Below are 25,288 nucleotides of genomic sequence, written 5' to 3'. Positions count from 1 at the left end.
TGATAATAAAACTAAACATGATGTCATGACATTTGAGGGCAAACAATCATGGCAAGATTTAGCATAAATAAATATACCTAGATTACCTATCTAAGTATCCTTAACCACTTGGCTAACTTCAAATTTAATCCTAGATTGCCCCAAAATGCCAAAATCCTAATTTTGACACTTCTTGAACTCTAGATTTAATTCATGCCACTTAAAGATCAAATTTATCCTCAAAACTTGGCATGTTTCATTTTTCCTCGAGAGTTCTCTAGATTTTCCCAAATTGTGCCAATTGAGATTAAAAAAAAATGAAATTTCCAATCTTTTAGGCACATTTAACTCTTCAAAGGAGTAAATGATAATTCCATTTCATTTTCAAAAGTTCTCAAAACCTTGAAAATGCTCCTTGAGTGTCAATTTCCTCAAAGTTGGATTAACTACCCTTCTAATTGGAGTTGACACTCTCTAACCCATCTATGGGATAGAGAAGATGCTCCTAGGAACCCAATACCTATTAGAGCTCATTGGGTTCACTAAATATTCACTAGGGATAACTTCCCTAGCAACCCTCCTAATGACCCTCTTAGGCTTTAAAGCCTTGGTCATTTGGGTCTCATCAAGGTCAACTATAGGGGTGACTCCCCTTGTGACCTTGGTAATGGTCTTCCTAGCCCTAGGTTTTGTTCCATAATCGAATGAAACATTATGATAAGTGGGCTTGACCAATTGGGACTTAGGTTTGTGACCCAAACCTTTCTTGTCCTTGGACTTGGGTTTTTGACCCCTAGACCCCTAGAGTCAAATCCTTAAGAGCCTTTTCTAGAGAGTCAAGTCTTGACCTCAAGACTTGATTTTCTTTCTCTAATACCTCAAGTTTTGATTTATCATTTTTCTTTGAGGTATTCCTAGGCATGTGTCTAGATGATTTGGGATTTCTATCTAGATTTTCCTTAGCCTTAGATGAGTTAATTCTAGGGTTAGCATTTCTAGAATTGTTCTTATCTAGGCTAACATGTTTGCTCCTAAGCACATGTATCGATTTCTAGTGTTAACATGCTTATCATTATTGACAATGACAATAAGACTACTAGCATGCATCCTACTAGAATTGCAAGAATGAGCTTTAAATGTTACCTTAGGGTTTGCCTTAGCTCCCCCTTTACATGTGTTTGGCCTCTTGTCCTTGTGAGGTTGCCTCCCCCTTGGACATTGACTCCTATAGTGTCCCCGTTGCTTGCATTGGAAGCACACCACGTGCTTCTTGCTCTTGCATGTCGGGACTCCGACTTCCTTGACCTTTGGTGCCGGTGGAGTTTTTCTAACCCTCTTTGGACACTTACTCTTGTAGTGCCCAAACTTCCTACACTCAAAACACATTATGTGTAATTTGCTTGAAATCACAGTGTTTTAGTTACCTAGGGTTGTGGATGTAGATGAGCTTTCTTCTTCATCCCTTTTGGAGGTAGATGCCTCTTCTTGCTCCGATCTTGAACAAGAGCTCTCCTCCTCCTCTTCCTTGGATGTTGAGTAGCCCTCAACTCCCAATTCGCTTCCTCCATGATGTGAGCTACTTGGCTCACTAGGCTCCTTTTCATGGAATTTTGCCAAATTGTTCCACAATTCCTTGGCGTTGTTGTACCTATCTATCTTGCACAAAACATTATTAGGTAAAGCAAATTCAATAATTTTTGTTACCTCGTCATTGATTTCGGATTGTCGGATTTGCTCTTTCGTCCACTCCTTCTTCTTGATAGGTTTTCCTTCCTCATCCATCGGAGGGGAAAACCCTTCTTGTACACAAAACCAATTTAACATATTAGTCCTAAGAAAATACATCATCCTTACCTTCCAATATGTGAAGTTGTCGTGAGACTCGTAGAAGGGTTGAATCGTGACATCTTCTCCATAGAGATCCATCTCTAGCCCGTGCTCCCCCGGGTGTTGATCCGTCGAAGAGCGGCCTCGCTCTGATACCACTTGTTGGGATCGTTCGTACTCGGCTAGAGAGGGGGGGTGTGAATAGCCGCCCCAAATCGCTCGTTTCTTCCTACGATTAGGTTAGTGCAGCGGAAATACAACGTAGAAAGAAAACAGGAGAAGAAAGACAAACCATATAACGAGGTTCGGAGATGAACTCCTACTCCTCGGCGTGTCCGTAAGGTGGACGAAGCCTACCAATCCGTCGGTGGATGAGTCCCCGGAGAACCGGCTAAATATGAGCTCCTTATGGGTGGAGAAACCTCGCCACAACTACTTCTTGCAACAGCAAGATAAGGAGTACAAATACAAGAGAAGCAAGAAGTAAATACACAGCAAATGTAAATAACCCTTGCCTTCTTGTCGACTGTTGAAGAAGCAACAGCTTCTCAGACGCCAACCACAGCAGCAGCTCAGTCGGAGTCCCAGCCGAAAGAAGAAGCTCACGCGAAGCTTGCGAAGAAGAGCTCAACAAAGCTCAAGCACCGAGCAGCTCAGGCGTAAGAGAAGAGGAAGAAGCGATTCACGTAAGATGCCCTCGCTCCTTTATACCGCGAAGAAGAAACAATGAAGAAACTAGCCGCTGTAACGCAACTAGAACTCTGATCGGCCGTGGACCGATCAGGCCGATCGGTCCCGCATCGATCACCGGTACGTAAACATTCTCAGGCGTATTCGATCGATGCGGACCGATCAAAGATACCTGATCGGTCCACGCACCGATCCCAACTCTGGCTTTGAAGCTCTTCCTTCCGCGACATCGTCCTGATCGGTCGCCACGACCGATCAGAAGCTCTGATCGGTCCACAAACCGATCAGCGCTTTCGCGGGTTATCGATCACCCGATCGGTCGCAGATCGACGATATCGATCAAGAGCACATCGATTCTTGATCGAGGTCACTGATCGATCAGATAACTAGTGACTTGGTTTTGCCCAAACCAAGTCCCAAGCCTTCCAAACCAACATTCGGTCAACCTCGACCTGTTGGTACTTCATTCCTAGCATCCGGTCACTCCCTTGACTGCTAGAATTCCCCGCCAAGTGTCCGGTCAATCCCTTTGACCTACTTGGACTTTCCTCAACACCAGATGTCCGATCATCCCTGATCCATCTGGATTTTCCCTTGCCTGGCTTCACTCACCCAGACTTTCACCTGGCTTCACTCACCAGGATTTCCACACTGCCTAACATCCAAGTTAGGACTTTCTCACTGCCTGGCTTCACTCACCAGGACTTTCCAACTGCCTAACATCCCAGTTAGGACTTTCCCTTGTGCCAAGCTCCCTGCTTGGACTTCTCCGTGCCAAGTCTCCATACTTGGACTTTTCCCGTGCCAAGTCTCCACACTTGGACTTTTCGCGTGCCAAGCTCCCTGCTTGGACTTTTCCGAATCAGGTCAACCTGGTCAAGCTCCATACTTGGACTCTTTCCCGAATCAGGTCAACCAGGTCAACCTTGACCTACGGTTGCACCAATAATCTCCCAAACATCTATTCTTGTCCCATATCAAGAATACAACTCTTCCACCAGTGTCAAACATCAAAATACAACTCAACTAGGTCAACCTTGACCTAAGGTTGCACCAACAATCTTCCTAAGTCAAACATCAAAATACAACTCGAGTCAGGTCAACTCGAGTCAGGTCAACCAGGTCAACCTTGACCTATGGTTGCACCAACAAACTGTGTACTCTGCCATCAGTGCTCCTGAGTGACCGAGTGGACAGGATGTTGTCGGAGTACACGTATCCTCCTATCTCAAACAGAATGGGGGAGTGCAATGCTCTCATCTCCCTGAGTCAATCTAGAGGAGGGATCCCTGACGTGCTACCACACTGCGTCACACTACCCATGAGTGGACCAATGGAGCACTGACAGAGCAAAACTGCCACACACCCTACCTGATATGCCACTAACCCATGAGTGGTTGTGTGTGCAGATCATGTAACTAGCGATGTGCTCAATAATAATGGAGCTGACAATCGCACAGCATGTAATCATGCAAGATGGTGCATGACACTAAGCATGTAAATCCTAACCATAATCACCTCTGTATATAGGTACCAAATAGGAAAATAAGTCATACCATGACCTAGGTATCATAGATCTAAGTACACATGCCAGATAATAAAATCCAGAGAACTAGTTCTATACTCAGTGAAGCCTAGTATGTCACTTCCTATAGGAACTAAGGTATACATGATAATAATCAAGAGACATAAACATGGATACATAACCGCAACAAATAGAACATACAATAGGTATCAAATAATCACATACCAAGGGCAAATCTAAGCATGATCATTGCTACTAGCTATAAATTACTATGCACATCAAAGTGACAATATCGTAAAAGATAAGTCAAGAGATACCCGCCTCAAAAGAAGATCGTGCTAATCTAATTCCATGTCGAGACGCTTGTCTCGAATCAACACCCTAAATTTCAAGGTGCTCTACCGTTGATTTACGACCTAAAGCATTGCTACTGGAAAATTACCATCGGAGCTAAGTAGAGTTGCTAATCTCCAAATCAAGTACCCTGTAACACCATCCCAACCACAATATAGCATTAGATCCAATCCTGTGATGCATCCCTTATACTTGAAATTAAATCCAATTACTAAACCATTACCCTAAATTTTGCTGCAAGGTGGCACCGGAATGGACTCTTGGCCAACAGCAGTGATCTACTACTGTCTGATTCTTCCTTCCCTTGCAAACCTAATGATCAAATCAGTGACTTCATTAACTATCCTTGTAATTCAAATCAACCCTAAATTCAGCAAATCTTACCCCCAACAAGAATTTGAGTCCCTTCGATGAAGAAATCCGTAGGGAAGTTGATGCTTGATGATCATCCTCCTTCCAAATCTGGTCAGAACACACATCCTTCCTGCTTGTGCCTAAAGGAGTAGATCTGCCGCAATCGACTCGGTTGCTCGCTGGAAATGGTGGCTGCTTAGCCTACGATGGCTGGATGATGACGATGTCATCACAATCTGGTGGCGACACATCCATCGATATGCTGTGGAAGAGGCCGGAGGTGGAGAAGGCGCATGGACTAAGTTGTTGGCGGTGGATCGATTGCGAGAAAGGGGCAGATAGGGCTCAGGTTTGGCGGTGGTCGCACGGTGCTGGCACGATCAAAAATCTATGGCGATGAGATCTCGGCGATAGATACAACGTCGCTAAGTCATCTTTACATGGAGAAGACAGCGACGTTGCTCCGAGAGGCGACACTCGAGTGGCACTCAAAGGCCCTCGAGAAACGGCGTCAGGGAGTGTTACGCTTTCGCAAGTGCACAGATATGTCGTCAGTAATAAAAGATTATATATCCCAAGAGGACTGATTATAAGCACTAGCGATTGTTCACGTAGAATTAGCTAAACTATTGATAGTTGTAAGTTAACTATTTCCTAAGAGGAAAGGGAATGGGGAAGTAGAGGTGAGAACTAGCAAAAGAGAGAAAGGTTAACTTGGCTTGGAAAGAGTTCTAGGAGTTTGGTTTCGTTGTGATGGAACCTGATGTATCATGTTCTATCTTTTCCTCATTGCAATCGACATGCATTCACCGGAAGTTAAAGCTACTATCCTTAAGCACTAAACAGAGAAGATCCCCGTGAAATCCTGTTACGGTTAACCTCTATCAATAGGGCGACTTGGAAGATCACAAGAATACAAATCTAAGTGATATCATTAAGGATAGAGATAGGGGTTTGGTTTGGTCTCTTACCTCCTTGTGGAGAAGTTACCTCTCCTTTCAAGGGAGTATCCTAGATGTCCGTGAATGAGTTACCCTTGTCACTAAGGCCCCTCGAGTATATGATCTAAGATCCTCTCTTTACGAAATTAGCAATTCCTACACAATCAACTAATATGACGAGATAATCTTAGCAGCGAGTCTCATGCATATCAAATAGAAACAAAGCAAGCAAAATCATCCAATAAGTAAAGGCATAAACATGAGTCTTATATCAAACCCTATCCACAACTACTTCCTGATCCTAAAACAAGGGATCTACTCCATAGACGCCTGAGAAAATCCCAAAGACATAATATAAGCAAACATACAATCCTCAAACGAGAAGTGAGAAAGAGAAAAGATGTTTATCCAATAACGTCGAGTGATCTTTGGGTCCAATCCTTTGCTTTTGGAGTTGATGCAATGATGACGGTGATCTTGGAAGTCCGGGATAGCATGGAACGACACCAAGGTAAATCCTTTCTGACGGCTCGCCTCCTCCCCCGAGAAGAAGAGTTAAAAGCCTTTATATAGGCTAAGGCACGGGCGCCGCAACGCCCGTGCCACGACCGTGTGAAATCCACACGGCCAAGATCTTCTTGTCTTCGGGTAAAGTGGCACGACCATGCCACGTCTGAACGGGCGTCTCTTGCTTTGGCTCGGGCTGCACTGCATGATTGTGTGAGGTTCACACGGCCGTGCAGATCTTAGTTGTTGGTTGTGAGGCACGACCGTGCAAGGTTGAACGGTCGTGCTCTACTCTCTTTCGATGAATGGCCACACGGCCGTGCAGGGTTGCACGACCGTGCCATGCTCTCTGTATGGAATCACCACACGGTCATGCAAGGGTGCACGGTCGTGCTTTGCTTTGCTCAGGTGCATCAACAATCGCCGTGTTCGCTCCAAAAGTTACCCTTATCAACACAAAATCAAACAAACAGTAGATCTCCAACAAAAGAGTAATAAATACTGAATAAACGATAAGAGAGATGATCGTACAAAGAATATATACAAATAAAGCAAGTGAATGTGCGTTAAAACATGCATAGACGATCATAATATCTACGCATATCACATCCCTAGACTTGAACATTTGCTTGTCCTCAAGCAAAACGCTGCAATCTATGTTAATGAGTTCCTATAGTGTATCATAATCCCTAATGTACTCGCCTAACTCTATCAACTAGTTTCATTGATAAGCATGATTGTGGAGTAACCTAAGTATGACCTAAGCATAAGTTCTTTATGCTCGGTGCAATAAGTATCTCAAACTCTTCAAGTTTTAATTTTCTGTACTAGTTAAGTCGTCATACAATTGGGTTCCTAATGTTCCCGGTGATAGGCACTTACTTACCACACACTTGGTTTATTTTCCTTAAATTACACAAGGTATCAAAGGATACTACTCGGAATCAAGAGAAACATAATATTTATTTCCCCAATAACCTAACTCGGTCTCAAAGGGGTAAATTGTTAGTTTTCACTCACGACAACAGTTTTTTATCCCTTATTCAACTCTTTTTTTCTCTTATTATTATTATTATTATTATTATTATTAGTTCCTTTTTTTGGTGCTATAGAGGTGTAGCACTAATCACAAATGTCAGATGCATATTTTGGGATTTAGATTTTTTCAAATGAGCTTCCATGATCCGAGGTCATCCAGTAACTAAGGTTGATAATGTCCCCAAGAGGAGCTCATAAGGATTGTCATGTTAAACCCTGTAGGTGGACTTAGTCCGACATGACGATAAGGTTGAGTGGTACTACTCTTGGGCTGTGATATTAATTAAAATGAGTTGTCAGTAACTCAATTAATTAGTGGACATCCGACATCTTAAACACAGGGAGTCTAACACACTCATGATAAGAAGGAGCCCATAATGTAATTTGAGATTGGTGCGGTAGTGCAATAATAAGTCTCTAGTGGAATGAGTTATTATTGATGAATTTGAGTTGTGTGTTCGGGGTGAACATGGGATATTCGAGCTCGTCGGGAGGTCAAAACCAATTTCTCCTCTAGGTCCCTGTTATAGCCTCAATGAAGTCTCAAATCCACTCATGAAAATCCCATCTTGGAGTCCAAGAGGGGGTCGACCCATGGCTTGGTGACCAAGCCATAGGGCTGGCCACTTCCTTCTCAAAGGGGTCGGCCCCTTGCTTGGTGCCCAAGCAAGAGGGGGGTCGACCACTATATTTCAAAGTATGAGGGGTGTTTTGAATTTTTAAAATCTTCTCTTTGTAGATATCTACAAGTTTTAAAAGAGAAATTTTAAAATTATAAAACTTTCCTTATTTGAATTAGGCCACATTGTTTAAAAGAAAGTTTTTAGAAGTTTTAAAACTTTCCTTTTTTAACCATCTGCATGGTTTTTAAAAAGAGAATTTAAATTTTAAACTTTCCTTTTTTGTAACCCTGTTAAAAAAAAAGAAAATTTTAAATGAGAAGTTTTAAATCTTAAAACTTGTTTTAAAGTTTTTCTTTTTTAAACATCCACGTTAGGAAATTAAAAGAGATCTTGTAAAATTTTATAAGAGCTTTCTTTCTTTGCTTATAAAATTTTTACAAAATATTTCTTTCTTCTTTTAAGGGTCGGCCACCCTTGCTTGGTGCCCAAGCAAGGGGGCCGACCATTCAATCAATTAAAAGGAGAAAAGGAAATTAAAAAGGAGAAAAGGAAAACAAGAGGAAGATTTTAATTTTTGTAAAAACTCTTTCTTTATTTGCCTTGGGCAAGTATTATAAAAGAAGGGGAGGAGAGGCCTCATGAGGTGTCAATTCTTATTCTCTTGCTTGTGCTCTCTCTTGTGGTCGGCCCTCTCCCCTTTCCTTTCCCCTTGCTCTCTTTTTTCCTTGGTGGTGGTGGTGGCCAAATATTAGAGAAGAAGGAGTAGCTTTTGGGTGGTGTTCATCTTGGAGGATCGTCGCCCACATGACATCCAAGAGGAGACGAGGAATACGACAGAAGATCTCGAGGTTATTAGCATACAAAGAAAAGGTATAACTAGTAATTGTTTTCCGCATCATGCTAGTTTTTCTTTGTATGAATTCCAAAAACAAGAGGCATATAATTCTAGAGTTTTGAATTTGTGTTTCGAGTTTGTGTTTTTTTTGTTTTCCCAATTTGTGATTCGATTATTCTTTTTAGTTAAACCTAGAGTTATATAAGGAAATTAAATATTAGCTTTCCTTAAAAGGCTTTGTCTAGGCGGTGGTAGATGATCACATACCCAAGAAGGACTAGTGCCTCGTCATGCAGTCCTGGAAGCCAATTTTGGAAATTAATATTTAATTGAATTTATAACATAGGTGGATTTGGATCAATAATGTTAAGCATCGTTTGCGATCCAAATCTAAACCATTAAGAACATATAAGTTAAATTTAGAATCAATAATGTTAAGTTCCGTTTGCGATTCCTAATTTAATTTCTAAAGAACACAATAGGTTGTTTAGGAAAAGTTCGACACTTGTATAAAATTTTTGTACAGTGGAGCCGGTACAATCTTCCTAGGATCAACCAACATATTTTATAGGAGAATACTTGCCGCTAGCATAGGCGCATATTTTCTCAGAGGTCTTGGGGTCAAATTTACATATTTTCCACTTGCATACACCGCCCCATCAAAAACGAAAACACTGAGGGCTGTGGAGATGCTGCGGATCAAAACATCAAGCTTGGAATAAAAGAGATAAGGACTTACTAAAGCGCAGACTCTTCTTATTGCAAGCCTTTAAATTACAATTCTTTTCCTAAGTGGAGCTCAAGGGACTCTTGAATGCTCTGCAAAGGAATAGAGACGATCCTTTTATAGAGGAGGAAAGAGAACTCCGGGTGCACGAAGGGCCCCATCGTTAAGTTTCTCTTACTCATCAGATAAGAGTAAATCTTATGAGGTGCTCTAAATGCCAACGCACCTTTACACAAAGCAAACTTGACAGCACACAAAGCAAACTTTACAGCACACAAAGCAAACTATACAGCTTAGTTACTTTAGGTGAACGGTGGTGGTGTCTTAGATAGGATGTAGTGGGTGGGTCCACCTCGTCTGCTAGACTTTGAAATTATTCATTCTTCTGACAGCATAACTGAGTAGCTAGCAACTAGTTCTAGTTGTTGGTCTAATTACATTGTAGCAGGATACCAATCAGACCACCAATTATCACTTATGCTTAAGCTTTGGCATTCCCTATGTTTAAGAGAGTGGAGTATTCGTAGTTGCTGTAGGGCATTGGTGGCTCGTGTAACTGCTTGCTACTATAATTGATGCAGTTGCTCTATGATTCTTTGATCCTATTTAAGGGATATTGGGCATTGTCGTTGTAATAGTTTTTGATACTGTTCAGACAATTGGAGAGGTTGATGAGGACCGTTGTCATCTCCATTTGGGCTTCCAGGCTAGGTTTCATTTGAAGCTCTTGCAATGCTGCGGGGACTAGCTTCATGCTTCCAAGAATTTGTTCTGACCATTCTGAAATAACAAGACAAGTTATTAGTTGAGATAATGCGTCGGCTAATTGATTGTCTTTGCCTTCAATGTGTTCAAATTTTATTGGAATGTTGGTTTCTGTGATGTAGTCAGCGAAGGCGAGCCATCTCACTCTGGAGGGCTTATTGGTTGCTGTTTTCCCAAAGAAACTAATAATTGCCTGGCAATCTGTCTTGATAATTAGCTCCTTTTTGTCTAGATAGTAGATTTTGAGGGCCTCGAGCGTATTCATCACGGCATATATTTCTACGTCAATTGTTGATTTTATAGGAGAATACTTGCCGCTAGCATAGGCGCATACTTTCTCAGAGGTCTTGGGGTCAAATTTACATCTTTTCCATTTGCAGACACCGCCCCATCCTTCAAGACATCCATCGACCTCGAGAATTATGAAGTAATCTTCCAAGGGTACTTCCAAGTCAGGAAGCCTTCTGACTGTTTCTTTAATCTTCTTTACTAATGACCAATCTTGGAAATTCATTCTTCTATCTCCTGTGGGACTAGTCTTGGCATATAATGGGCTTAACAATCACCTTAAGTTAGAAATACAATTTTGTGCATAGTTTAATATTCCTAACCAGGATCTCATGCCTTAGTTAAGAGATCTTCTTCTTTAAACTCAGTTATCTTGGTGATGATGTGGGGTTGAAACTTGATTTTTCGGTTGCCAAGTACCGCACCAAGAAATTTAATTTCCAAAACTGCTATCTTCATTTTTGTAGGACTGAGTACCAGTCCATATTGTTGACAGATGTCAAGCATAATCTTCAGATGTTTTCCATGTTCTTCCTTGTTATGAGAGAATACGAAGATGTCGTCAATATAGACGATGATAAAATCTCTTGTATTCTTAAAGCAGTTGTCCACTTTCCTTTGAAAGATGGTGAGTGCATTCTTGAGTCCAAATGACATAACTAGCCATTCGTATAATCTGTCCGGTACCCAAAATGCAGTCCATTCGATGAACTCAAGATGGATTGCTACCTGGTGAAAACCACTTTTATGGTCAAATTTTGAATAAATAGAACTTTTGCTGACCTTATGTAGAATCGTATTAATGTCAAGTAGACTATACTAGTCCTTGTTGGTTAAATCATTGAGCCGCTTATAATTGAATATCATACTTTCCTTCCCTGTTACTTCTTTACCAGTGGCAGGATCCATCATTGTGCCTGAGTTAACAATGATAGTAGTAGTTCTGTGCTGGCTTTTGCTTGGTCTTATGACTCCTAGTTTTAATAGAATTTGGACATGTCTGGTAAATGCTTCCTTTTGTTTTGGCGTTAAGTGCTTTAGAGGTCTGTCTTCAATAATAAAATCTGGATTATTAATATTCAGATGACAAAGAATCTTATTTTTTGACCAGTGCTGAAGAGGATTGTCGCCAATAAAACCTTGCTCCTTTAGCTCTTTTAACAAGGGACTAAACTCTTCGGAAAATTGCTAGGAAGACTTTCCAATAGAATAAGATACTATCTCCTTATCGGTATATACTCATCTTCTTCCAACAATTACAACAGCAAGCAGCTACACAAGCCACCAATGCCCTACAACAACTACGAATACTCTACCCTCTCAAACGCAGGGAGTGCCAAAGCTTAAGGACAAATGATAACTGGTGGTCCGATTGATATCCTGTTATAATTCAAGTGGATCAACAACTAGAACTAGTTGCCAACCTACTCAGTGATGCTGTCATAAGAATGAATAATTTCAAAGTCTAATAGACACAGTGGACCCACCCACTACATCCTGTCCAAGACACAACCATCGTTCACCTAAAGTAACTAGGTTGTAAAGTTTGCTTTGTATGCTGTCAAGTTTGCTTTGTGTAAAGGTACGTTGGTGTTTAGAACACCTCATAAGATTCACTCTTATCTGATGAGTAAGAGAAACTTGACAATGGGGCCCATCGTACACCCGGAGTTCTCTTTCCTCCCCTATAAAAGAAGCGTCTGTATTCTTTTGCAGAGCATTCAAGAGTCCCTTGAATTCTACTTAGAAAAAGAATTGTAATTTAAAGGCTTGCAATAAAAAGAGTCTGTGATTTAATAAGTCCTTATCTCTTTTATTCCAAGTTTGCTGTTTCGATCCGCAGTATTTCCACAACCTCCCAGGACTTTAAACCGTTAAGAATTATGAAAACGGAATATCGTATAAACAATGTAACTACCAGTATTGGTCGAAGCCTTCCCCGCACAAGCCAAGAAGACATGCTTATCTAGTGACAAAACTTGGAAAGAGATTATAATTTTCTTTATCAATTCCTAGCTTATTATTTATGTGGAGTGAAATAATAAAGATCTCGAATCATTAAAAAAAATATTTATATATGTACACAAACGCAATTTTAACGGAAACCAAGATGTATCATGTTTTTTTATGAATATCATGAATTGATATTTATGTATAATATATATTCCTTTTACTTAATATTTGTATATCCATTTATCTAGTTGCTAACAAATTGGTATCACACCAAGAGGGTAGGCCCATAACAACCTCAAGAGATGATCAATAAATTGCAATTGTTTTTTTTTTTTAAATTTCCTTGTCTCATAAAAAGAGAATTATGAGAAAATGATGTTTAAGGATGAAAGTCTGACATAAATTTAACGAGTTACACATGTTACCATGAGTGAGTTTTGTTTTTAAATATAAATTTGATTATGACAAAATTGTCGCTGCAAATTATCATATCAGTCGGCATGTTTATCTGTTAATTTTTGCATAAGTACAAAGGGTGTTCCATACCCATTAAGGCGCCCTTTCATGTTCTTAACAAACTGTAGATTTTGAGCATTTATTTTTGAGAATAAATGCAGAGAATGTACGAGAACATGAAAGACAGGATAGGGAGGGCAACGGAGAGAAATTACATATCCAAAGACTTGGTGTCAGACGAGGAGGAACTTGAAATTTTCAAAAGGTGGAAGGGGTTCTCCCGCAATAACCACCCCACCATCATCAAGGTTTTCTTTGTCTCAGTGAACATCAACAAAGTTTCGACGAATGTCTGTTTGTTAGCACCTGAAGATGCTGTTCTTGAACAGGTGTTGCTTGAAAACGGCAAAGACGTAGATATCGCCGGCAACTCACTGCCCAATCTCATCTACGTCTCCAGAGAGAAAAGCCCAGCTTCCCATCACCATTATAAAGCAGGGGCTCTCAATGTCCTGGTAATTAACAAAATTTCTTGTTCTTGAATTTGATTTCCATTGTTGTTGTTGTTGTTGTTGTGTCGTCATTCTAAGTTTGATTTTTTTTCACTAGACTCGGGTGTCCGGCGCCCTCAGCAATGCGCCGATCGTCCTCACCTTGGATTGCGATACCTTCTCCAACGATCCTCGCGCACCGCTCCGCGCGCTCTGCTACTTCCTCGATCCCTCCCTCGCCACCGATCTCGCCTTTGTGCAGTTCCCGCAACGCTACCAGGGGATCAATGAGGACGACATCTACGCCTCCCGGTACATGCGCTTTTTCCGATTCAACCCCAGGGGGATGGACGGGCTTCGCGGCCCAAGCTACGTTGGTACCGGCTGCTTCTTCGCTCGAGTGTCTTTGCACGGCGACACAAAGGCAGCGTTGCCGATATCGAGTTTGGAAGCTGGCCGGTTTTCGACGTCGGAGGGCGTTCTGAAAAAAGCTCACGGTCTGGCGAAGTGCGACTATGAAGACGCCTCCAGTTGGGGTTCAACGGTAAAATTCAAGATTTTTAAGCTTTTATGTAGATTCTTAATTTATAGATATATATTACTTCTCCGTAGATTGGTTTCCGGTACGGATCGCTGGTGGAGGACTTCCACACGGGGTATCGTCTCCACTGCGAGGGCTGGAGGTCAGTTTTCTGCAACCCTGAGAGGGCGGCGTTCGTTGGCGAGGTGCCCAAGAACTTAAACGACGCGATCAGCCAAATGAAGCGTTGTGTCGTGGGGCTGTACGAGGTGGGATTCTCGAGGCACACTCCTCTGTCTTATGGCGTCAGGAAGGCTTCCTTCCCAGTGGGATTGTTCTACGCGCATTGCGCCTTTTTGGGCGTTTGGTGCGTTCCGTTGATGATCTATGGCCTGCTTCCGCAGTTGGCTCTCATCAATCGCGTACCTTTGTTTCCCAAGGTGAATATATATATATTATAATTGGTTGATTATGTTCGACGGTAGGTTTTACTTTGATTTGTCGTCGTCTCTGCAGGTATCTGACCCGTGGTTCTTCGTCTACGCCTACCTCTTCTTGGCCGCCTACCTCTGCGACCTCCTTGACTTCCTCGTCGACGGAGTCCCCTTTCGCCGGTGGTGGAACGACCAGCGCATCTGGCTCATCCGCGGCCCCACCTCGTACCTCTTTGGCACACTCGAGTTCCTGCTGAACTCGCTGTCCGTATCCGCCCCGGGGTTCAACCTCACCTCCAAGGTCACCGAGGAGGAGCAGGCCGAGCGGTACGCCAGAGGATACTTCGATTTCGCGGCGCGCTCGCCGTTCTTCGGGGCGCTCGCCGCGGTGGCGGTCGTGAACTTGAGCGCGGTCGCGGTGGGGATCAAGAGGGTGGTGACGGGGGAGGTGGAAATCGGGGAGTTCTCGATGCAGTTGGCGCTGTGTGGGTTTGTGGCGGTGAATTGTTGGCCGATTTATGGAGCGATGTTTTGGAGGAGAGACGGGGGGAGGATGCCGGTGAGTGTGACGGCGGCGGCAACGGCGGTGGCGGGGCTGCTCCACATGATCGCGCATCTCGCCTTTGCTTTTCGTGGTTGAATTTGAATTATACAATTTGGGAAGAGTACGAACGCTTATGCTGCTGGATCAAGATCCATTTCTTCGTGACGTGTGTAATACTAATGGGCACGACATGACTCATCGATCGTGACTCGACTGTTCACTAATTGGAACGACAATGGCTCATCGTGACTGGACTGTTCCCTAATTGGCACGACCATGGCTCATCGTGAACACTCGAGTCCGAAATATTCTGTGAGATCGTTTTATAGAATGGTGAAGTATTTGATGTTAAATTTGAACTGATTTTCACACCGATTTTAGAATATTTTCTGAGTTAATCATTTAGGATTCATGCAAAATCAATTTGAGTGTTGTATGTTATTTAGATAGGTTAGGTTATGTATTTTTAACAACAATAACAACCCAATAACAATAAATATTTTCTAAACAAAAGAACAATAATCGAACTGTTGTAAAATAATATATGTTCCATAAACTCCTTTATTACTTCATAACTCATCATCTTTTATAATTTTCTAATTTATATAAACACGAGTATAAAAGTTTTAGGATGATTATGTACCTATAAATATCCATGTATATATTATTCTCATATAAGAGTAAGAGAAATCCAAAGGAAAAGAAAAAAAGGTTAATAATATTTCCTTATCATATGCAATTACTTATATAATTTCACATCACATATATATATATATATTTTTTAATTTCAACTATAGGTAATATCAAAAAATGTATAGATTTGTTTCTATATATATAATTGATATGTTGCTGCCTAATGCTTCTTGTACAACCTTAAATGAAATCCGACGTGTACTATTTGACGCGATCAAAATTTAATTTTTTTAATCTCTTTCTCATTTATATGCAATAATTTCTCTCTCTTTTCTCTTAAATTAAAATAAACAACTCGTTTCTCTCCTATTATTAAATACAGCAATCATTGTGGTGCTGATTTTAAAGGTGGTGTAGCTGTCATAACGTTATAGCAGCTGTTACACTACTATACAATAACTGTAACACGTTGTAGAACCTACTACACAGTAGTAGCAATTATTATGTACCTATTGTGTTGCAGCAGCTACTGCATCGTTATAGCATCTACTGTACAATTGTAGCAATTATAGTTGTTGTAATGTTATATCAACTATAGCACTGTTGTAACAGCTATTGCACTATTATAGTAGTTATTGCACCGTTATAACAGCTACTGCACAATTGTAGCAGTTACTTTACAATTGTAACAACTACTACATAGTTGTAGCAACTACTTCACAGTTATAGCAGCTACTACATAATAGTTACTATAATGTTGCAGTAACTACTGTACAGTTGTAGCAACTACTGCATTATTGTAGCAGTTACTGTACCGTTATAGAAGCTATTGCACAGCTATAGCAACTACTTTACAGTTGTAGCAGCTATTTCACAGTTGTAGTAGCTACTACATAATAGCAGCTACTGCACAGTTGTAGCAGCTATTAACTATGCAGTAGCTGTTACTACATAATAGTTGCTACAACATTGTAATAGTTACTACATAGTTGTAGAAGTTACTTCATAGTTATAGCAGCTACTTCACTGTTGTAGTAGCTACTTCACAGTTGTAGCAGCTACTACATAGTTGTAGCAGCTACTACATAGTTGTAGCGGCTACTTGGCTGTTATAACGTTGTAGCATCAATACCACAATGATTGATGCATGTAATAATAGGAGAGAAAAGATAGAATTTTATTTTAAGAGAAAAGAGAAAAAAATTTGTTGCATATAGATGAGAGAGGGATTAATAAAATTGAGTTTTAGTTGCATCAGATCGCCCACGTCGAATGTCGCTCACAGTCACACAGGAAGCGTTGAGCAGCATATCATCTCTCTCTCTCTCTATATATATATATATAACATTGTAGAAAGAAGATTGATTTAGGGTGACTAAGCTATTCAACACCCCTCTCCCTTATATATATATATATATAACATTGTAGAAAGAAGATTGATTTAGGGTGACTAAGCTATTCAACACCCCCCCTCACCCTCCCCCCTTCTAGTCGACCATCAATCCTCAACATAATTTTGATGGAGAATATATATAAATTATAGAGAATATATATATATATATATATATATTCTCCATCAAAATTATGTTGAGGATTGATGGTCGGCTAGAAGGGGGGAGGGGGAGGGAGGGGGGGTGTTGAATAGCTTAGTCACCCTAAATCAATCTTCTTTCTACAATGTTAGTGTTGCAAGCGAAAATGAAACTAAACGAATAAGAAAGCTAAAGAATGAACACAAACTCTAACACGTTGTTTAATGTGATTTGGAGATTGTTTGCTCCTACTCCATGGCTTGTCCTTGAGGTGGATAATTGATAGTGTGGATCTGTCACACCCAAAAATCAAATTAATTCATTTCTAATTTACCGAACCCCTTAACCTACACTAAGTAGTATAGTAGAGGACCGGGTTGTCTCTCATGTGGAATAAGTGATAGGACGTTTGTTTTCAGACGTGATCGAACCAAGGGGTTTGTTTAGGGGTTTTGTTCTCTAAACCTAATACGATAATTAAAATCCTAATTAACCAGCAAAGATAAACCTATAGCGCAATGTCACTCTACGCTACAAGTTACACCTTCTACAGGCATAACAAAGAACTATAACAGATAGTAAAATAAGCATAACTGAAACTAACCTACAATTCTATCTAACCATTGAAGAACATACTTACATCGCATTGTCACACTACGACACACGCATAATCATCAACAGAATTAACATAAAAACATACCAAAGAACACAAACATGCATAAATGAAACTACAAGACAGTAATTAAGTAAATTCGACAGAAATAACCAAACAAAACAAGTAAATCCTAATTAATCAATCCACTTCTCCACAATCAAACACGCGAAGTATTCTGTCTGTCACTAACAGAACCACCGAGGATGAAATCTGCTGTCACTCAGAAAACTCCTGGATCCGGTGGACGGCTGACGTTACTGGTCGGAACTACAATTCGCAATGGTGGAAGCGCGAAATCCCCAAAGAAACCTCTCCTTGGAAAGTTGCTGGGAATGAAGGAAATCTTCCAAGAACCGTCAACCTAGATCTGCCTTCTTCACCGTGTCCGGAAGGTTCGAGTTGTGTGGTACCAAAGCTTGGAAGAAGTCCGGCTGGAAATTCTCCGACGAAGGGGAAATGGGTGCTGCTGGAACCCTAAGTCACTGCTTTCCTCACTGTTTCCGGCAGTGAAGTTCGGAGCTCTGGCTAGAAGTCAAGGAACATGATGAATGGTAGATAAGACCCAAACTCGAATCCCCGCTGGTAAGCCACTGCCTTTTCCACCGTGTCGGGCAGAACTCACTCAACAGGGGATGCGAGGTGGATGAGGAATACGAAGGAGCAGGGAATGGAGTGATGCCGGAGAAGAACCGAAGCTCGCTGCCCCGTTGAAGAGTCGCCACCTTCTTCACCGTGTCTGGCAGGAATTCCGATTGGGATGCGAGGTGGATGAAGAACTGCGCTAGAGAAACCTCTCCGGTGAGGCCCTGCGATCGTCGCTGTTGTAGATCCGCCGGAAATCGCCGCCGTCGGCTTCGTCGTCTTCGATCGGGAGAAAGGAATCGGGGCGTCGGGCGTGTGGGGAAGAAATCGCAAAAGCCCTAGCCGAGTGACACTGTGCATCCGCGCGAGGAGAAGAAGGGAATTCTTAGTGGATCGGGTTTGGGTTAAGGAGGTGAGGATTTTGGAGTTAAGTGAAAAATTCGGATCCAATAAGAGAGATTGAAATTGGGTTTTTAAAATTGGGCTGGAATAGTGGGCTTTTAGATTGGATTTGAATGGAAGGCTTTACTTCTTTGGATCTCCTTGATGCCTTGATATTGGATCTTGATCAACGGTCCAGATTACTTTCCTACAAAACAAAATGCATCTTTTAGATAAAATATCAGAAAATATAGGAAAAATTAGATCAACGCTCCAATAAATCTCAACTCATAAAATATGATATAAATACGGAATTAAGCATATGAGAGGATAAAAATATCAAGTCCAAGAGCCAAATAACATATAAAAATGCTAGTTATCAATAATCCCTTAATCCGTCGGTGGATTAGTCCCCGATAATCTCTGACTAAAGCTTACTCTTTCTCGGTGGAGTGAAACCTCTCACAAATCTCTCTTCCTCTTTACAAGATGGAAACTTAGATTAGGAGGAAGAGAATTGACTTAGAGCTTGAGGGAATGACTTAGGAGTATTTTAGAAAGAATCAGTAACCTCCTTTATCCCTCAAAGCTCCTTTAAATAGAATGGAAAGAGTTGATCACATGACTGTTGGGATATGCTCGATGCGGGTGCGTGCTAGAACATGTTTCATAAACATGGGCGGCGAAAAATAAAACAATAATAATTCTTAATTATTACATCATACACACCACACACATACAAGGACACAACATGCCAAACATGATAGTATAATTAAAATTTTACGGGAAGTAAATTTATGCTAGGCATACCTTAAGGATGACCTGTAATGAGAAGGACATCAACTGTAGTGACGTTATCGAACCTCGTCTCTATTCATTTCTGTTGGTGCAGGGTGCACCAGAATCAAATCTGAGTATTGATGTTATCAAAGGTTCAAGTTAAGTCTTATTATGATATGATGATTTGACTAAGTGTGCAAGCTATTTACTCAACCGAGAAAGCCCTAATCATGGATAGATAGTAAATTCCAAACAGGTTTGGAGGACTTGATGTTTGGCAGGTAGGTTAAGGTAAGTAACTAGAGTGGAGAGACGGGGAGGTCGTGTCTCGGGAAGGAACAAACCCTAGGTCGCTGATCCAACTGAAGAAATCAACGGATGTTTCTAAGTTGATATCAAGAAAGTCCTAACTGTCATACTCATGCATATTTAATATTAATTATCTAACTTTGTTTTGCAGGTTCAATATCTATTATCTAACTTTGTGTTACAAGATCATATGACCCCTTGAACTTCAAAGGGTCATAACTTTTGACTTAGAACTCAAAATTATGCTCTGTCAGCAAGTACGCATCCACAACTCAGAGATCTTCATTTTAACAAGGTTTCTAACAACTGAATAGGAGGTTCAGTCGACCAATTAGGGCATTTTATTAGTTGACCAAACAAAGGTTCAATCGACTGAACAAGAAAATAAAGAAATAGATCAGGCTCACAAACATGGTATCACAACATGATCGATCACCCCCCTCTCTCGTCTATCCGATCCTTAAATTGGTATCAGATCTGAGTTGCTCTGAATTAACTTAATCATTTTTCAAGCACTTTAAAAATCTTTTCTTTTCTTTTTGTTAAATTTTTTTTTATTCTCTCTTCTTCTTTATCTCACACTGCTAATTCAAAGACAAGAGTCTTGGAAATTCTTTTTTGTTTCTCAATTTTTGGTGCAAGAACATATGGCACAATCCGAGGGATACTCCATCGTGCGTCCTCCTCTATTTGATGGAAGCGATTTTCCATACTAGAAAAAAAGAATGGAAATTTTTCTCAAAACAGACATTGACCAATGACTCATTATCCAATGTGGCTACACATCACCAGTCAACAACCTGGAGGAATGAACAGAAGAAATAAAGAAGAAAATACAAATTGATTAAAAGACACTCAACACTTTACAATGCGGATTATCAAAAAAAGAATTAAACCGAGTCGGTCCCTTCCACAATGCAAAAGATTTGTGGGATAAGTTAGTCAGATTACATGAAGGGACAAATGACACAAAGGTAATAAAGTGTGTGATCTTTTATTAAATTCATTACTAAATATTAAAATTCTAGATGATGAGTCGGCAAGCCAACTACACATGAGGATTAAGGGCATCCTTAATGGACTACATATCATCGGCCATCAACTTGAGAATCATGATATCATTAGATACACACTTAACTCATTCCCTCGAAACTCCTTATGGGCATCTATTGTAAATGCCTATAAAGTTACGAAGGATCTTTCCATTATTAAATTAGATGAACTATTTTGTGAATTAACATTACATGAGTAGACTAACTTAAGTCAAACCAAGAAAGGGTTAACTTTGTATGCAGGACCAAACAAGGAAGCTAAGCCCCGATCAAAACCAAAACCAAAGTACTTGAGTCATATAGCATTTATGGCAAAGATTGTAGAGTCTGAAGATGAGTATGAGTCAGAGTCCGACAAGGAGTCCGAGAGAAGCCACGGATCCACACCCATTTCTGAAGGACCCGATAAGGTAACTTTCAATTCGAAGTCTGAAATGTTGAAAGTAATTAAATGTTTGTTTAAAAAGTTATCGAAATCTGAGGAATAAAATAACTTACTAGTTAAGGAAATGGATCACCTTAAGGAGCAAGTTAGCTTGAGTCACTTGACTAACCAAGTTCAAGTTGGAACTTCAACTTAAGTTGCAAAACTTGAGGAACAAAATTCCAACTTGAAAGGTCAAGTGGAGCAACTTAAGAAAATGTTGAAAAAGTTCGAATTGGGATCCAAGTGTCTAAACATGATACTTGGATCGCAACGAGCTCTATACAACAGATCTAGACTCGGGTACAAACCAAACACAACTAACAAATCATATCTTTCTTTACTTAGTCAAAATGTTAGAAAACAAGTCCAAGCATGGGTACCTAAGTCAGGTTTAACTAAACTAATTCAACCGAATCAATATTTGGTTCCCAATAGTCAGATCTATCTCTTAGATAGACCATATCTAAGCTCTGACTCAGGGGGAGCAAATAGAAAATGGTTTACCCTACTTGATTGATTATGCATGCTTAAACTTAGATTTATTTTTCTGCTTAGATTAGGATGGTTAGAAATAAAAAGGTATACTAAACCCTAACAACATAGCATTGGAATGAATTTGGATGATAGTACATCAAGGAAACTTTGTCAAAGGCATGTCTAGGCCGAATCATGTGTATTTTGTTAGGGTCGATTGATGCTAGAGGGGGAGGGGTGAATAGCTCGTCGTGCTCTGTGTGCTTGCTTCGGTGTTGTTGAAATGCAACGGAAAGAACTCGAAACAAGACTCACAATACTAACACATAGATTTACTTGGTATCCACCTCAAGAAGAGGTGACTAATTCAAAAATCTACATGCGACACACACTCCACTAATAAAAACACTCATTCTCCATAACTACAGGAGGTGAAGAAACCTCGTACAAGACTCACACAACAAGATATACAAGAAGAACGAAATACAAGCTAATACAATAGCAAATCTTACAAGATTTATAATGCAGAAACCCTAGCTTGCTCTTCTTCTAGCTTGAATACACCTCTTGACTTGCTTGGAAGTGCAACAACACTCCTCTCTAAGCCTCCAAGATCTGGTGTGTGTGTGTGTGTGAGCTCGGTGGAGAAGAACGCCTGAAGATCAGGATGGAGCTGGCGAAAAGTTTTTTTTTTGAAGAAATCGCTCACCAACAGCTTTAACCTGTGCAACGGTCACATCCCAATCGATTGACCAATCGATTGGGGAGGCTTGAATTGATCAGTCAATCGATTCAAAGCGTCTCTATGCTCTGCTGGAAAAGGCCTGAATCGATCACCTGATTGATTCAGCCTTTATCGCGCCGCGTGCCATTTTTAACTGCCAATCGATCGGCCGATCGATTAGCGCCAATCGATTGGGGAGTCTTCTGTGCGCGCGATATAAGCTCCAAATTGATCGACCGATTTATTGGGCTGCTATTTATTGCAACACTCTCCGAATCGATTGGCTGATCAATTAGGCTTCAGTTTAATCGATCGGTTGATCGATTGACCACCCTTGACTTGCTTAAATGAATCTTAAGGGCGACCAATTCCAACATCCCGTCAACCATGACCTATTGGAATTCTTCATGCCTAGCATCCGGTCAACCTTGACCTGCTGGAACTTCTTCACTAAGTGTCTGGTCAATTCTTTGACCCACTTGGATTTTTCTTCTCGTGCCCAGTGTCTGATCCTCCAAGACCCACTTGGACTTCCTCCCACCAGATGTCTGGTCACCCTTGACCTATTTGGATTTCCTTGTGCCAAGTATCTGGTCACTCCTTTGACTTACTTGGACTTCCCAACACCAGGTGTTCAGTTAACCTTGACCCACCTATATTTCCACGTGCCTGGTTTTACTCACCAAGTCTTTGCATCTGCCTAGCTTCACTCACTAGGACTTTTTATTTGTCCGGCTTCACTTACTAAGACTTTCCATCTATCTGGCTTCACTCACCAGGACTTTGCAACTGCCTGGCTTCACTCACCCGGACTTTCACCTGCCTAATATTCAGTTAGAACTTTCCTAGTCAAGTATCCGATCAAATATTTGACCTACCTGACTCTTCTTCTCATCTAACTAGTCAAACCTTGACCAGAGGGGAATTACACCAACAATCTATTGCTCTTGCAATCTCCATATATTGTCAAACATCGAAACTCAAACATCGAGATTTAAACTTGAGCCAACTCAAGCTCAATCAACCTGGTCAACTTTGACCCAGGGGATATTGCACCAACAATCTCTCCCTTTTTGATGTTTGACAATACCTTTAAATTAGGCTAATTCCATAGCCTCAACTTCTTCTTTATGCCAAAGTATGAATGAGTATTTCCTTCATTCTCTCCCTTCCTAGAGAGCACACTCCCCCTTTGGATAATGAAGACATAATTTAAACCCTACCTTCTCCCCCAAACTTTCCTAGAGGGCAATGAAGATCTAACTTAAACCCTATATTCTCCCCCTATTGGCACACATCAAAAATTCTCCCCTTGAAGAGTTACTTAACATTGTTCACAATACTACAATGAAGGTCCCATACCCTTCATTGTATCCAATGCTCACCCTTGAGCATTAAACCACATCACACCGCTCATCCAAGAGCATTCATCATTCCAACAATGAAGGTCTCATACCCTTCATTGTAGCCAATGCTCACCCTTAAGCATTAATCCACTTCATAATGCTCATCCTAGAGCATCCACAACTCAATAATGAAGATATCCACTCTCTATTATTTTTCAATGCTCAATCTTGAGCATTTATTTGAACGAAGGATAACCACCTTTCATGGTGTTTGGAAAATTAATTTTCATATCCTTAAAGAGTAACTCCCCCCTAAAAACATGCTCTAAACTTCTGTCATTGCACCAACAATGACTTGAAATTCCTAAATCTTTAGGAATCCTTAAGATTTGAAGTTTTGAGGTTTAAGTATTAATATTTGAAGTCAAACCTCAACCTAAACTCCAATTTAGTATTCCTTAACCATTTCTCCTTGTTTTCATCATGAAAACTACCCTTAAATGTATATAAATATATTCCAATGATTTAGAAGCAGTTAAAGGGACTAAAATGGCTTAAAGTGCTGAAATCAGACTTTTTCCGGCCAAAATCAACCTTTTCAATCGATTAGGTTGGGACTCAATCGAGTGCCGCTTGCTCAATCGATCCACTTATCGATTCAGCATGGTGTTGTTTGCAAAAAAACTATTTGAATCGATCAACTGATCGATCCAGCCAGGGTTGAATCATTTAGCTAATCGATTCAGCGAGCTTCTGCTCACGACAATTCCCTTCTCAATCGATCGATTGATCGATTGGGTTTCTGAATTTCTGAATTCCACTTTCAGTCAAAATTTAGAAATACTCTCAAAATTCTACAAAATTCTAAAAATCATGAAACTTCTTGTAGACATTATTTAAGGCATATACTATCACAAAAAAATATTTTTCTAAGAAAATACTTCCTATTTTCAAAGATTGACACAAACTTGAAAACTTTTTAAAACTTCAATATTTTCTTCTAGTTTGTGTCCAACTTTTCAATGATGATTACTATCAAAAGATAACCTTCACCAAGATTTTCCAAAGTATTTTGAAATAATTTTCAAAACTAATTTTCAACCATGTTCTTTGGGTTCAATACAAATGACTTGTATATTAGCTTTCTCAATGATTAGAGTACACATAGCAATGTGTTTTAATGAAATCAAAACTCAAATAGATACACTAAATCAACATCTTGAGTCTTGTTCATCATCCTAATATCTCACTTATATCTAATGTGCACTAAAACACATACAAGTTAACTTATAGTCTTTGTGAGATGTAGATTTTGATTTTACCCTAAATTATGAATCATGCATATCTATCTAGACATTTTAGGAATTATGAACATCCACCTAGGATGTCACTTGTTAGTAAATGTCATTGTCCTTAATTACAAGGAAATTAAAATGACGCATGATGAGTTATGACATACATCAAAAGAAATAATTCTCAAAAGAAAATATACTATTACTACATGATGTATGTATGATATGATATGATATTTTTATTTATTTT

General features: G+C 40.3%; 1 protein-coding gene across 1 annotated transcript in view; it reads left to right on the top strand.

The window, feature by feature from the left end:
• The window catches only part of LOC122012398 (cellulose synthase-like protein G3), a 29,842-nt gene extending 14,692 nt beyond the window's left edge, over nucleotides 1-15,150 (top strand). The window contains exons 2-6 of the mRNA XM_042568915.1: nucleotides 13,024-13,170; nucleotides 13,252-13,377; nucleotides 13,472-13,897; nucleotides 13,966-14,313; nucleotides 14,390-15,150. Of these exons, the coding sequence (XP_042424849.1) occupies nucleotides 13,024-13,170; nucleotides 13,252-13,377; nucleotides 13,472-13,897; nucleotides 13,966-14,313; nucleotides 14,390-14,947 (1,605 nt within the window). The 3' untranslated portion in view covers nucleotides 14,948-15,150. The remainder of the gene's footprint in view (nucleotides 1-13,023; nucleotides 13,171-13,251; nucleotides 13,378-13,471; nucleotides 13,898-13,965; nucleotides 14,314-14,389) is intronic.
• The last annotated feature ends 10,138 nt before the right edge of the window (nucleotides 15,151-25,288 follow it).

Source organism: Zingiber officinale, chromosome 8A (assembly GCF_018446385.1).
Source record: "Zingiber officinale cultivar Zhangliang chromosome 8A, Zo_v1.1, whole genome shotgun sequence".
Lineage (NCBI taxonomy): Eukaryota > Viridiplantae > Streptophyta > Magnoliopsida > Zingiberales > Zingiberaceae > Zingiber > Zingiber officinale.
The sequence above is the reverse complement of the archived record's forward strand: the minus strand, read 5'-3'. Positions and strand labels throughout refer to the sequence as shown.